Source organism: Micropterus salmoides, unplaced genomic scaffold (assembly GCF_014851395.1).
Source record: "Micropterus salmoides isolate LMB-PRFRI ecotype aquatic unplaced genomic scaffold, ASM1485139v1 Ms_hic_scaffold_2, whole genome shotgun sequence".
NCBI classification, from domain to species: domain Eukaryota; kingdom Metazoa; phylum Chordata; class Actinopteri; order Centrarchiformes; family Centrarchidae; genus Micropterus; species Micropterus salmoides.
In genome coordinates this window covers 28318593-28333959 of record NW_024041150.1, presented here as the reverse complement: position 1 = coordinate 28333959, position 15367 = coordinate 28318593, and the positions used below count along the sequence as shown (strand labels likewise).

The 15367-nt window shown below is 38.6% G+C and overlaps 2 protein-coding genes across 3 annotated transcripts; both read left to right on the top strand.

Moving 5' to 3' along the window:
- Positions 1–1979: 1979 nt before the first annotated feature.
- Positions 1980–7338, top strand: LOC119912117 (prostaglandin reductase 1-like). 2 transcript variants are annotated; one of them, XM_038731130.1, is made up of 9 exons: positions 1980–2201; positions 2865–2989; positions 3192–3237; positions 3355–3414; positions 3957–4124; positions 4747–5020; positions 5506–5611; positions 5883–6001; positions 6110–7338. In XM_038731130.1, exons 2-9 carry the CDS (start codon positions 2884–2886, stop codon positions 6218–6220), a joined length of 990 nt encoding a protein of 329 aa, XP_038587058.1. In that variant the 5' UTR covers positions 1980–2201; positions 2865–2883; the 3' UTR covers positions 6221–7338. The 2 variants fall into 2 exon arrangements, with proteins under 2 accessions (XP_038587058.1, XP_038587059.1); XM_038731131.1 differs by having other exon boundaries at positions 2051–2075.
- Positions 7339–8908: 1570 nt separating this feature from the next.
- LOC119911784 (thioredoxin-like) lies at positions 8909–14847 on the top strand. Its single transcript, XM_038730703.1, has 5 exons — positions 8909–9064; positions 11133–11237; positions 11896–11961; positions 13343–13408; positions 14504–14847. The coding sequence occupies exons 1-5, from the start codon at positions 9041–9043 to the stop codon at positions 14567–14569; spliced, it is 327 nt and encodes a 108-aa protein (XP_038586631.1). The 5' UTR covers positions 8909–9040; the 3' UTR covers positions 14570–14847.
- The last annotated feature ends 520 nt before the right edge of the window (positions 14848–15367 follow it).

Below are 15367 nucleotides of genomic sequence, written 5' to 3'. Positions count from 1 at the left end.
CACACACGTTGTCACTAGGTATGTTGCCACCAATACACCATTGTCAGTGTAACTTTATTTTAACTTTATTGAGTGAATTCAAGTCATGTTTTGTACAGCCTGTGTTAAATGCTTTTATTCTTATGGCGACTGGGAACTCTGGAGTAGCCTACAGTGCACAGCCTGTGTTGTGCTTTATTGTTTGGATTCACTGTTATTTTGTCCTATAAAATTCCACTGAAGAAGATAATGCTTTCACTTCCCCACAATGTGAAAATGGTTGTACTAGTCCTACAGTTTCTTATAAAATGAATCATTCAAGCAGTAGAGCTGTGTTTCATGCTTATTCACTTTAGTAAAGTTTGATGCTGTTCTGATGCTTTTGATTGGTTCTCATGTTTTAATTTGTAGCGCTGCCCCCCAGTTAAAGTGCCTCTCATTGTCTTTTTAAAATGGTTAACATTTGAAAACAAAACATTTATGGCAACATCAAATATGGGGAAAATATATATTATCCCAGTTAACAATTGAAGGATGGGAGGCTTGAACTTCAAGTTCAAGTTGTCTATGATATCTATAATGCAGAAGTGTAGCATCATTTCATGGCCTATAGGCTAGTCAATTGAATTCCAAATATTACCAGTTATATTTTTGAAGTTTTAGCCATAGTCTATTAACAAATAAATGTAAAAACACACTCAGTGTAATATTTAAATAGGTAAACCCCACAATTAATTGAGTTTTTGCAGCCTAATAAAAGACGAGGTCCAATGCTAACAAAGTTCTGGAAGGAAAGGCTATTGCAGATTTTATCCACTAGATGGTGCCGTAGCCTTTGTAAGGTGCTACAAATACACTAGAATATAAGCAAAAATCTTGAACTAACTTGAAGTGCTGCATGTAGTTAAATTGCACAAACTTTTAATTAGCAGATTATATACTATTAACTGAACAAAACGTAATACAACCTTGTTTATAAGATTTTGACATCGTATAAATTTTTTGTGTGTTTTACAGGCCCTTGTCTTGTCAGAATAGGCCTTGTGCTGAGTGTTTCACCATTTGATATTATATGTGGGCATGGCGGTGTGTTCGGTTTGTGAGACTGAGTGTGAAGTAGTTTTAGTGTATAAACAAGTTCAAAGCAGACCAACGGAAACAGTGATATCTGCCATTAATTTGGCCAAGTTGTCACTGCACTTTCCTTTAAGTATCTAGTTTTGGAATTCTTGAACTTTGGCTGAACAATTGCTGCAACTGATGTTCATGAAAAGGTATGTATAAGCAAAAGTATACTTATTTGGGATAGTCTATGCTATTGCAAAGGTATTTGCAACATCTTTGAGGTTTTACATAATGATGTGCTCCTCCAGTGCATTTCTTTTGCCAGCAGCTCTCGCTTGCTTCCAACTTCCTCTGTAACAATGAGAAGGCCAATGTTTACTCTTTTTGTAGCCTGATGAGCCTTTTGTAGAAATTTGATGATTATTTTACTTTATAGGACAGATGTTAAAATTAGATCAAACTGTTTTGCCTCAAGGAGTTCATTGAACACTGGTCAAACTCGTTCAACGATCCTTTTTATTTCACAACTGTAAACATTTTGTGATTTGAAGGTATTGAACAAATTTTTCACGCTTCCTTTTGGTTTGAATTACAAAGGACATCATACTAACAATGTTAAAGTACTGTTGTTGTTTTTTCAAGTACAAACGTCTCAGCTGACAACTTACATTAAGTTGATTAATATCTTGGATAAATATTATATTCATATATTGCTTAAAAGATTACCTTCCTTTTAGATTTTTGTGTAAATTTGTTTTTGTACTTTCAAGTATTTTTATAGCAACACTTTTAATGACAAAAAGGCTTGAAATGTACTCCTTGTATTGAAAATAACCTCTGGTTCCACACTCCAGTCCAGTTGGTGGCGGTAATGCACCTCTCGGCTAGTTTGCCAACTGCCAATTAAAAAAAAGAAGAAGAAGTTTGAGTGAAAAAATTCAAGCCTGACGGCGACGGGCTTATCAACGACGTTGTTCACTGGCGACGGAGTAGCCTGTCCACACGTAGCTGTCACACGAAGGTCTCCTTTGGTAGGTTATCCGTGGCACTATCCACCCGCCATAGAGGCTCCCGTCTTTTCTCCTCCCCACGTTCCAGCAGCGTTTCGCAGCCTGCTCCTCTGTATTGTGCCTTTTCTTTGCTGAGAACGACAACGGGTAAGTTTTGTGAATGAAGCTGAATGGGCTGTATGATGCTCAAACGAACTTAAACGAATTTAAAGCGGTTGACTTTTTTAGTTAGGTGTTTTATTTATAACATCACACAGTGAGTTACCAATGTGCTCACTGCCGTCTTCTTTCAATGTACAGTATAGACAGTATAGTTGCATTGGTTTGCAGAAAGAAATCACCCGAAGCAAATGCCAAGTCACTGATGTGGTTGAGTTTCATGAAACATTTTTGGTATTGCTTCTTCCTGTTGTTTTTCATGCGTCCGTGTGTGCGTGCGTGCGTTCAGACTTATTGAACAGGCATGTTTGTGTAAGGTGAATACATTCCTCTTTAATGACCGTAACACTGCAGAAAGCTTTTTTGAAATCTTCTGCGTGCGCAGCCAGGGTAATCTGAGGAGAATTGATCAGTTTAAGTCTTAACAACGTAATGTAACTTTGGTAATGCAAAGATAAATAGTTTTGCTGCTAAGAAGAAATAAGATTTGAGCATTTGGCTTGACCCACAGTATGTCCCCAAGCTTTTGTCTTCATTTTCTCTTCTCACCTTAATGACTCAAACGGGCTTTCCTGAATAAATGCTTGCAGCTAATTCACTTATCAGCAGCTGGGTCTGTTTAATATCGGACAACTGCTCTATCACTCACAGCTGCCCCAAACCAAGAATCATGGTCCAAGCTAAGAAGTGGATCCTGATCAAGCACTTTGATGGCTTCCCGAAGAACAGTGACTTTGAGCTCAAGGTGGAGGAGCTCCCTGAGCCCAAAGATGGGGGTGAGATGATTTTTGTCTCTTTATTCTCTCTACTTAGGCTTGAAGAGGAGCGCACACTCTTGTGTCTTCATTTTGTCCCAAACACTGAGCACTTTGAATGAGTCATTATTTACTTGATTGAGTCACACAGAGAAGATGAAAACATCTGTTGTTTACGTGTATACTGAACACTCTTGTTTGCACTGATGTCTCTTTGTGGCAGAGGTGCTTTTGGAAGCAGTGTTTCTCAGTGTTGACCCATACATGAGGTAAGTGAACCAGAAAAAACACCCTGAAATATTATTAACAATGTCTTTGACACTACAAACTCACAAATTAGTCAAATGCAATTAAAATGTAACATAATGCATTTTTTATCTCTCCAGGCCGTTCAGCAGGGTTCGCATGAACGAAGGCGATGTGATGATCGGAAGTCAAGTGGCCAAGTAAGGAACACAAACACACACACAAACACACACACACACAGAGGAATGTCTTTCATCTGTCCTGATGCACCGTGCATGCACATCAAGATGTTTACTGAAGCAGAACCTGCATCTGTTATTAATTATTCAAGTCTTTGGACAATTTGAATGTTCTTGGCTGAGCAGTCGGATCTGTTTCAGTGGGAACTTTTTGTGTTATACATGCAGAATAAATCACTTAGTGACCAAACTTTCCACAGAACATCACAACAAACCCACATGTTATGCATTTTCTTTGCTTTGTTGTGAACCAAAGTGCATAAAATTCATCGGCCATGTGGTTTGACATCATACAGTTGTCTGGGATACCACAACACACGTAAATACATTCTGGTTTAAATTTTTAAGGCACATTTTGTGTGTATGCCATCCATATGGCTTTAGCTAGCAGTGGCAGCAAACTCTAAATTAGGGGTGTGACACAACGGACTGAATTGGGAACAGGTGAAACACGTTTGATTGACGGTTGACTTTTTTCTGTTTGTGTTTTGTTTTTTCTATAGAGTGATTCAGAGTAATAACCCTGCATTTTCCGTGGGAAACCATGTTGTTGGTCGTTGTGGCTGGAGAACCCACACAGTCTGCGATGGGACAGACCTGATTCCCATCATGCCCGACTGGCCACAAGACGTGTCCTTGTCCCTGGCTCTGGGTGCCCTCGGCATGCCAGGGTGAGACAGATGTTCGGTTGAACGTGTGGATAGGAGTTGTATCTGGCAGAAGTAAAAATACTATTTATTTTCTTGTAGACGGTTAACTGTGATTTATTTGATGGACATGGAGTTGCCTGAGCCTAATCATGAGGACAAAACAAATCCTGCTTCACTAAGTAAAAGTTAAAGATGTTAGACAAAATAGCTTTAAAAGACACAAAGTCAGCTATAAGTGTAAATGGAGGTCCCATGTGTGATCTATTATTCAGAGGGAAAATACCTAACCTGCCCTGAGTAAATGTTAGATCAAATGCTAATCTGGAAAAAGTATTTCCATTCCTCTGCTTGTTTTTAAGGTCTGTAAAAGGAGAGAGTTGTTTGTCAGCTATTTTAAAGACGTTCCGCTTAGCAGAACATCTGAGTTTTTTCTTCCTTTGAGAAAATAAACGTATAAGGCTCCAGATGTTTAGTCCAGCTAATGAGTTAAAGTCACCTCATAAGCACTGATAACCTTGCTATGGAAACAATTACAGAGAGTTTACATAACGAAGGTCAAAGAGGCACCTCTGTGGGGGGGGAAAAAACCCTCATGCTTTTCAAGTTTTGGAAGTTGGAGTTTACCCTTTCTTGTCCTCTCCAGACTGACTGCTCTGTTCGGGATAGAAGAAGTTCTGGGACTCCAGAAGGGTGAGACCCTGCTGGTGAATGCTGCAGCGGGGGCCGTTGGCTCCGTAGTGGGCCAGATCGCCAAGATCAAGGGCTGTAAGGTGGTGGGTTCAGCAGGGTCTGATGCCAAGGTGGCTTTCCTCAAAGAACTGGGCTTCGATGAAGCCTTCAACTACAAGACTGTTGGGTCCCTGGAGGAGGCACTGAAGAAGGCTTCTCCAGAGGGATACGACTGCTTCTTTGAAAACGTAAGCAATGGCAGTGTCCTTAAACGCTTCCTGTTTATGCTGTCCTATAAGAGAGTGAGTGAGTGAGACGCTCCCCAGGGGGGCTCCAAACAGTTTCAGGGGAGGCTCAGGGAATGAAAGTGAAACAATATAACATTATCAAAAGGAGGTCACATGGAATAAACTTGTTTGTGATTTGGTTAAAGAGAGGTCAGAGATTCAGTCATTTTAGAAACAGTTTTTCCCACTTCATCAAAGTCAGAAACTAATAAATGCCTGAGGACAGATTTGTTGTTTAAAATTTTATTTAATGTGGTTGGTCTAGTCTGAAGGTACGTCAATCAGCATAATTTGGCAATCTTGGCTCAATTGTTGAGTATCTACGGGATCAAATAACATAACCATGATCTCATAGGCATCCAGGAATTGAGCAAACTATGCAAGTACACTAAGAGTGTGAATTTGAAAACCTCTGCTCTATAAGATAACTTCTTCTTGGTTTTTAGGTAGGAGGCCCTTCTTCAAGTGTTGCCCTGCAACAGATGAAGAACTTTGGAAGAATAGCCATGTGTGGAGCTATTTCCACCTACAATGACACCGCGCCGCAAACAGGTGTGTGTGCTTCCCTACTTTCCTTTTCTACATCAATAGTCCTGCCAATTATTCCACTTGAACTTGATACCTGTTTGTGAAAATAAAATGCAGTTTAAAAACATGTTCAGATGATTTCATGTCTTCTTCACTAGATGGCGACATTGTATTGCTGGAAACGTCAGAGGAGCCGTATAAACAGACCTGTATTGTGGCAGAGTTTGTTTCCTTGGACTACCACAGAATGACTTTCTTTTCCTCAACCATCTCTCTCTCTTACTCACTCTCTCAGGCCCATTCCCTCACCTGACCATGATCTTCAAGCAGCTTAAGATGGAGGGCTTCATGCAGTCCAGGTGGGAGCACAAGCGTCCCGAGTCCCTCAAGAGGCTAGTGAGATGGTTGCAAGAGGTTAGTGACTGAACAGTTTATGATGTGTCTTCAGTAAAGATTGAATCTCAAGTTGTAGGGTTGCCCATGTTTCTGCATCAGATTTATTTATTAATTCTGCATCTGCAGGGCAAACTGCAGTGTCGGGAGCACATCACAAAAGGCTTTGAAAACATGCCAGCTGCTTTCATGGGGATACTGCAGGGAGAAAACATCGGCAAGGCTGTCGTTGCAGTCTGATGTGGACTGCTGGATCAATAGACAAGCATCAATATTATTAATTACAAATTATTACAGATTTCATACATGAAGGGCTGAGCAATATACACTTACAACTAACAAGCTATTTTCATGTTAACTTGTTCTTGTAGCTGTAGGTGAAAAGATCTTATTCTTAAGGAGGTGGTATTGTGCTTTTTGGCTTTTCCCCTCTCCTTTTTTTTTTTTTTTGTGAATGTAATAGGTTTGCAAAGTGAAAAAGTCCAGCCCAAAGGGAGTTCCCATCTCCCACAGAAAACTGAACTGCTTGACAACGGCTCATAGTCCAGCTGTTTCCTTATCATCCCTGTGTCGTCTCAGGGATGAAAGCTAAATGCCCCTCATATATGCTCGCTAAGTGGCTAGTCCGACATGCCCTCAAAAACACCGGTGGAAAAACACTGAGATGTGTTTTTGAAAATTAAACCATGTAAACCTGTTCTGGTACAACCCCTAAATAAGATTATGGACCTGAAAATGACCATAATACCACCTCATTTAATTTTTAGGATTAGTTCAGGATTCATTGTTAGGAGTTGAGTCTGAAACTGTTCATTCTTTAGAAGTGAGATGGTTTTATGAAACTGCACCATTCTGCTAGGTTTGGTAGATTTTCAAATGCATTTAAAGGATAAAGACAAAATAAAAGAATGGGACTTTTTACTTTAAATGAAATCAGTATTGGAGACAAATCTGAACATTTCTCCCTCACATGCAGCTACATGTTTACATTGTCAAACTAGTAGCACTCACTAACTATCTTTAACTAACCAATGTTTTGACCATCATCCAGACAATTGTCCCCTGAATGCACAGTACATCATTAGGGAGAGACCAGACTGCTGTGGGACATCAGCAGGGCTGCATGGGAAGGCTTTATATTTACTGAGAAAGGAGAAGAGAAATGATAACCGTGCAAGACGACACAAGACTGTTGGTCTGCTGTGCCAGCATGTACCTGGATGAGCTGTGCAGATCTGCTGCGGACATGTTCATACATTGTTCACACATTATTCATCATAAGACAACTAACCATGTGATTTTGTATTTAGTGAAAGTTTTTGTAAAGGTAATAAAATGTTTTGGCTTTTTGAAAATGGTCTGGTGATACATGTTTCACTTATTTGTTGGGCTTCATACTTCAATCCTTAAATTACTGAAGTCAAGATAATAGAGCAGACACTTCCTGATGCCAAGTGCAGCTTTTTGTTTGATCAGGAAATAGACTATTTTTAGACCCTAATTTGAATTTCATAAGGTTGTGGTAGTGTTGTGAGCCCCAGCTCCCTAGTAAGATATTACACGTACTGTTTGCAGACCCATGGCTCCATAGACCAATCCCTAAACTGCTCTTACCAGTAATGACACTCTGGGGCAAAGCTTAATGCACAAGTCACCAAACTGTCATTGTAATGCTGGATAAAATTGTTCATGTCCACCAAATTGGGAAAATTAACAAAAATACAGACTTTTTCAAGAGTTAGGGAGTCAAAAACCATTTGATGGAAATAACAGCACTTAATCAGTCTCAAAGGGACATGCTATGATTCATCAAGCACATAACGGTTGAGGGATTGACTTGAAGAGCAGAGAAATCCATCTGGTCAAAAAAGAGGCTATCAGGATATTGCCGAGCGTGATAAGCTATACAGATGTGAAAATGTGTTTATACCACTGTGAAGGATAAACCCATGAAATCTAATTGCTGGATATTTGGATTCTGCAATCTCAAAGTATTGAAAGATTGGGATCATTTTTATGAATTTAGTTAGTGTAAAGGCGACATAAAACTTATCAAAAACATTTATTTTATTTGTTGCACAAAAAATATATTAAGGAACAGCCTACTAATACTAACATAGACTAAATGTTTGGCTATAATTACACAACCGAAATGTGGAGGTTTAAAGGAGGAAAAAAAAAATCAAGCGGGCAAGTCACTTACTTCCGCGTTGGGTTCATTTTGCTCCAGAGGCAAAGGTCTTTGTGTTTATACTGGAATTGAGTCGCTCTGACTCAGTCATTTACGGTAAATCAAGAATTTGCCAAGTCATTGTGACTTGATTCAATGTTCAAACGCTTTCCCTCCAATTATTAAAATAACAACACTTATGAGATATATAAGATTATGCAATAACATTTTGATAATTAAAACGCTATAATGAGTTATCATTCATATGGTGAATAGCCTATAGTTGCCTGTTTTGAATGTTTGAATAAGATCACCTTATCTTGATTGTTTACCCAAAGGATTTCAAAAACCCTTAGAGGCACATCATAAACTGACCGGAAGCCAAACTTTTTTACATTACTATATTTTGCATCATTTTGTTAGGTGGACTAAAAAGGCAACACCCGACAGTTTCAAACCACAGACGGTAAATCAATCGACCCGTTTTTGCGTGAAGCTGGGAAAATGAAAAAATATGACGTCGCTGACAGCCTTCAAAATAAACGTCTCTATTATACAAAGATTTCCACTGCATGCTACTAAATCAAAACAAAAAACATATTAATTGTGAAATATGTACGGAATTGAAGTGCAGTTAAAGGCATTTCACAGGCACGTCCCACACACTTTGCCTCAACGCGGTGTGTAACTTCCAGTGTATTAATTTAATCGCCTAACAATTGAATACTTTTATTTTGTAAAGCGACGTACACTGGCTTCCGCCGCGGCGTGGCCTACGGATTAGTAGCTTGGTGCAGCTGCGATAAAAACGCGGCGTGCTGTGCAAAAAAGGCATTCCCCAACTTAGCGGCTCGTTGGTCACGTAGAGACACGTTCACTCAAGCCTCATCATGGTTCGCGAAGTGGAAAATTTGGTAAGTTTTATCTCGTTTACGTAGTGTAATGTTAGAAGCCGCCATTGTTACACATTAGTAGATGTTTGTGGTGTTTCCACAAGCTCGGGCAGCCCCCTGTTCCCCCCGCGCCTGTTTCCTCCGCGTTGATTTTATAGGGTTTCCTAGCTTGTTTAGTTGGCGAAGACTAGCCTCAAGTTAATTAAATAAATCCCTCTGATCGCGTCATAATGTTCAGAGTGAAGGCTCCCAGTGATTTGGCGATTCAGCATGAGCTGGCTTGATGCTGTCTGTTAGCCGCCTGTGTGTGTGTGTGTGTGTGTGTGTGTGTGTGTGTGTGGCTGTAGACTGTTGCCATCTTGTAGACAGGCGGGCTTTCAACTTATTGGAAACCTCTGGCGTTTACTTATGAAAACAATAATCTGAATGTTAATTGTGAATGAGGCTGTTATTGTTGGCTGGGCACAGATGCTAAAGTGGTTTGTGTTAGCAGCTGTAAGAAGTTGTAGCTTAACGTTACCGCCGCTGCTGCATCATGTGGGATCTCCCACAGCAGGCCATTCCACTGTTACAGGACGGTAATCTAATCTCCTGTCAGTAGTTTTTAACTCGCAGATTTTACTGTCGGATTGGCTATAAATCCCGTTGATAATCATAAAAGGGGGTGGTGATGTGCGCAGTGGTGTGGGAGACCCGGGTTCAACTCCCCACTGTGACCCACCGATGTGTCCCTGAGCAAGACGCTTAACCCTAGTTGCTCCAGAGGCGTGCGACCTCTGACATATATAGAAATTGTAAGTCGCTTTGGATAAAATCAGCTAAATGAATACATGTAAATAAAAGAAACCGGCAAGTGTGACATAATTATGTAGTTTGCTTGAGAGAGGTTTATTTGCACAATACTAAAACATGCTAAATAATTATAATAACATGCATAATTATAGAAGAAACATGAAACATGCAATGTAATTATAGAAGAAACACGTGAATAAAGGATTTTTAAATTTAATGATTACTGCAATTTAATGATTACTACATTATGTTTCATTGTATATTTATATCTTGAATTGCCACCTGCATTTTGTGTTTCCATTTATATAAATAAGACATTTCCATCATAAACTGATGCAGAAAATTCCAGTTTAATGCTTAAAATCTTCATTTAGTTTATATGGTCTTCCGGGTCACTACTACAGTATAGCTACAGTATTATGACCAATTCTGAAGTCATTATTTTATTGCCCAATAATCTTTCTATCTTACAATATAATAACAATTCATTTCATTAAATAAGTAAATAAAACAGTAAAAGGTGTGGGTGTGTTAATAAAAAAAAAAAAGTAAAATAAATATTAAAAGTAAATAAATAAAACTGTTAATAGGAATAATAAATTTAAAATAAATAAAACAGTTTAAAAAATTGAAAATTAAGATAAATAAATGAAACGTGTCTGTGTGTTAGTAGACACAAAAACAAGAATGAATTAATTTTAAAAAAAAGTATCAAATGTAATATTTAAAAACAATACAAATAAAGGAACAATTACTGAAATATCAAACAATGAAAATAATAACTTGAAATTTAGAATAATTATCAGTCTGAGGTTGTCCTCAGTTCATGGCATGAGGAGACATATATTGCAGCAATTATTTGACATTTGGGCATTTCTCCCGGTAATTAGGGGAGTTTCTGTGTGTCAGATATAAATTTGAATTTGGGAAATGTTTGCAAAAAGTTTTCTTTTTCTTAGTGTTTTATATTTAGGGCATGAGGTTAGAAAGTGCAGCTCTCTACCGGTCTACTGGGAGCAGAGTCTCTCCTCTTGTGGTAGCGCTCTCTCTGTTTCTCTCTTGCCCTCTCTGTACTCAAGTGTAACAGGGTTAAGTAAAATATGGAGAAGTGAAATGACCTACAACTTTGAATTCAGTAAATAAGCTGACTTTGTTTGCCAGCCAGCAATAAGTAAAATAAATTGCTTCAACATTATTTTCCAAATATAAGCTGCATTAATTGTGTTCAGATTAATAAAGCTCATCACATCTTGATCAAAAACACTTTACAGATGTTATCTGTTTTCATTTTCTGTAGGCAGATTTCAAGGCCATCCTTCAGGAAGCTGGAAACAAGCTGGTCGTGGTGGATTTCACAGCCGCATGGTGTGGTCCCTGTAAACAGATTGGCCCAGCTTTTGAAGTAAGTGGATGATTTTAGCAATAAAAACTTCTTGACAGTTGAATGGTGTGTGGGTTTTTTTTTTTATTCTTTTAATGGCTGGAAAGGGGAAAACCAAAGGTATTTTATTTTTTTTCATACTACTACTTTTTTTCAGTGTTAAAGCATGTAAACATTTTCTAACCCTAAAGGTATAATATCATAACATAATATGGGACCTTTTTTTTTTTTTTTAGGGGGAAAACACTTGATAAAATGGGAAATATATAATATAAGGGGAGGAAAACCCTACACTGGATGAGGGGCACAAAAAGTAATAATTTTATGAATTGCGATTATTTTAAGCCAAAGAAATGTTTTTAAGGACTGTTGACCGCTTCCACAGTATGCTCAGTAGTTGCAACCTTAGTGAAACCAGTGTTTCTAGTTTGTTAGTAGTTTAAGGATCCCTTTCCTGAGGGACACATGTTCGAGTGCAGCAGCCTTTGCCAAGCTGTTACAAAAAAATACCTGCATAACTGGAAGATTTGATGGCCGGTCATATGACTTTTTCTCCTCCTTGACTCATTTTAAATCAAGGACAGAAATGCAGCAATGTATTGTTCTCACAATTATATGGCAGCAGGTTCATTCTGTGTGTGGTTAATATGTTAATGCTCATCGTTTAACTCTCTTGCAGGAAGAATCGCGGAAGGCTGAGAACGTGAACGTGATTTTCCTGAAGGTGGACGTAGATGAAGCTGAGGTAAACATGCGTTTCCCATGTTTTTACTTCATTTAAAGCCTGAAGCGCCATTTACAGCTGCTGGTACAGGGCTCTCCAACACACATCATCACTCACACATGCAGTGACTTCTCTGGTATAGCCACATGTTAATCACACATTTGCGCATGTCACAGTACTGTCATGTGACCGAATGCAAAGATTTTTCTGTCTTACTGCAACAATATAGTGACATGAGAGCAAACCTTGCTTCAATTGTTTCTTTATTTAAATCCAGGTCATCAAAAAGCAAATCAAAGAAAGGCTTTACAGCTTTTGACTAGACGCACATTCTGACATGAGGTCTGTTTACATGTGTAGGTTTTTCTAGGTATTAACCAAACTTAAGTTAATGTCTGATCTGTAAAGCTGATAACATGAACCTTTTGATACTGTGTTTGATTCTCCCTTTGTAAGTGAACAAAACATTTTAATCAGGTTGCTCATGATCTTATCTTTAACACAGCAAACGTTCGCAGATGACTTTAAAAACAGGTCTTTGTTTACTCCTGTAAGTTTCTGCAGAAACGCAGAAGTATTGAGCACAGAGGGAGGCTCAGGTGTCCTGTTCATCCAGCAGTAGTTTCCTGTTTGCTGTCCAGTATCTTGATTAGTTTCTGTCTCAGTTTAATAAGTGCAGCATTCACAAGCATTTTTTTGAAACTTTTCTTTAAAGAAAAACTTGTTCCTTTATTTGGATCCACAGTAGCATAAGCATGTGGCTGTTCCTCCTGGGGTCCTTTGATTGTATGTCCACGAAAACACTGACAACTAAATAACTTTTAACTCACCATTTTAATTCTACGTAGTTCTCCACCTTTTATTTTAGTGTTTGTTCGCAAACTACAGTAATCTGCTCACTGTGCTTTTCTCTTTTATACACCTGTCTGCCTCTCCCTTTATCTGTCTGCTCTGTTGATTTAATTTTCTTTTTAGAAAAAAAAAAAAAGCGTTGTTGTCTTGTTGCACCTATCAAGACCAACATGGTACTTCATGAAATCGACACCAACAGGTGTATTCACTGCATTAACTGGTCATAATATGTGTGTGTGTGCGCGACACAATAGTTGGTTACTGTCTGTACCGCTGCGTGCAGGACATGAACCATCATGCGGCGCAGCATGCATGTAAATGAATGATTGGCGAAGGCTACAGAGATTTCTGGCTCGAGTGTATAATATTCTCTGTACTCACCTGATTAAAGCACACAATGTCTTGTTGACCTTACAGTTCATATTGGATGCTTCACACATGTATTGGTCTGTTTGGCTCATGCATGTTCACGTGGACGGTCCTCCGTCAGGGGTGTAGGAGTGTTTATGACTTAGTCCATCAATCTTACTGTTCCCTTTGCTCTTTTCAGGATGTGAGCGCATTCTGCAAGATTAGCTGCATGCCCACATTCCAGTTTTACAAGAATGGAGAGAAGGTAAGCATTGCATGGAAATATACAGCAAAGACGGAAACACTGACATCACCTTTTTTGTTTAAGTTGTACTGTGTCAGCAGTAGCTCATTTACACATCCAGCAGATATGGAGAACACTAGAATTAATTTAGTCGTGTTTCTGGCCAGCTAATGAATCACCTCCTTTTAGCTCTGTTTAGGTCTCCACCAACTCTGAAGGAAATATCTGGCTCTTTAGCTGCTAAACGCTCCACTTTTACAAGCTAGTTGCTTAATGTATCTGCCTGCTGTTAGTCACTTCATCAAGGCTGTTCTGCCAAGGCAGGAAACAAAAAGCCTCATGCAGGAACAAGTCATACAAACAGATTTGGTCTTTGAATTTTTCTGAGGGTTTTTTTTTAAAGACTGAGGTGAATGGAAACTCTGGGGTTTCTGTTCCAGAAAGAGAGCTGGCAGGTTTTCTTCAACAAACTTTAAAAGAGTTTATCTCTTACTCCTCTCCTGCTGAGCCTGAAGCAGCGGTCTGACACACCGTTTAATTTTCTCATTCACACAGTCAATATTAAGGCACATGCGGAACACATTCATTTTCAGAAGTTTACGTCTTTAGAAACATCAAAATCCCGCTTAGATATTAGTTCATTACCCAAACGTGATCTTTAACATGTCCGCTCTCGTAGATTCATCCTCGGCTCAGCATGAAATCTATACGTTGTCTTTCTTTATAACTATGTGACTCTGTAGACATCAAGGCAGCTGCCAGGTTGTCAACAGCAGCTCTGAAACAATTAGCGTGGGCTACATTACTGCAGTATCACTGTTTAAATCAAAGTGATCTGTCTGAAGCTGTAACTGATCAATGAACAATCATTTTCCATCTGTGATTAATATCACAGATGGAAAATTTCTGATCAGTGTCATGTTGGAGATGATTTAGTTAGACTAGATGTAGTTCAATATTAAAGTTTTAATGTGTCATGACAGTATTTCATTAAATGTGAAATGAGATATATATATATATATATATATATATATATATATATATATATATATATGATGATGTCGTATGTGTGAAACTATTAAAACAGTTTTTAACTGTCTGCCTGTGCTGTTTCAGGTGGATGAGTTCTCTGGTGCCAACAAAGCTACACTGGTTGAGAAACTGGCAGCTCTGAGAACATAAAAACCGCAGTAGCCACTGATACCTGTACACACCCAAGAAGAAATTCCAGTTTCATTTTATGTATGTTCTGTTGCACACAGGCAATAATTTATTCCACTCATCATGTATTGGTTACATACTGTCGTCCTGTCGGTGTCTGTATTAGCTAGATAACCAGATGACCACTTTTAAAATTTTTTTTTTTTATGACAAATTTGGCTCCTGACCAACTCCTGAAGTTTCTTTGTAGTATGTGTTCAACAAGGTGGATTTAATAAATGAACTTGTATCAAACACAACAGAACGACTTTTGATTCACAACCCCTTGCTGCAAGAGGGCATAATCTGATGCTTTAATACAGAGGTTTGGGAGGCGGGGCCTCTCCTGGAGGGGTCCGTGAATGGAAGTGACAAAATATAACATAACATTTATTATTACATTAGTCATTAGAAGGAGATCATATAGAATAACCCAAATATGTCTGAGTTGGGTATTCCTTGTGTATAAAAGTCAGGCCTAGTCTTGGGCTCTTTCATAGTCCTTTTTGCTAACAAGTTGACAAATGACACAAAATGACAAACAAATTTAATCGTGCGTCAAGACTGCAAAATACAAAAACATGAGGGATTCAATTCCACTTGATAAATTTTGGTTCTTTCATGGTACAGATTTATTGTCTCTCTTCATCTGTTGGTGCAGAAATGTATTTCAAATACTGGGTCTTTAAACTTAGTTTTGGTCATGTTCGCAATAGGACATTCACATGAAGGAAAAAAATGGAAACTGGGTTATCAGTTTTCCTGTATTTGAGCAGATGT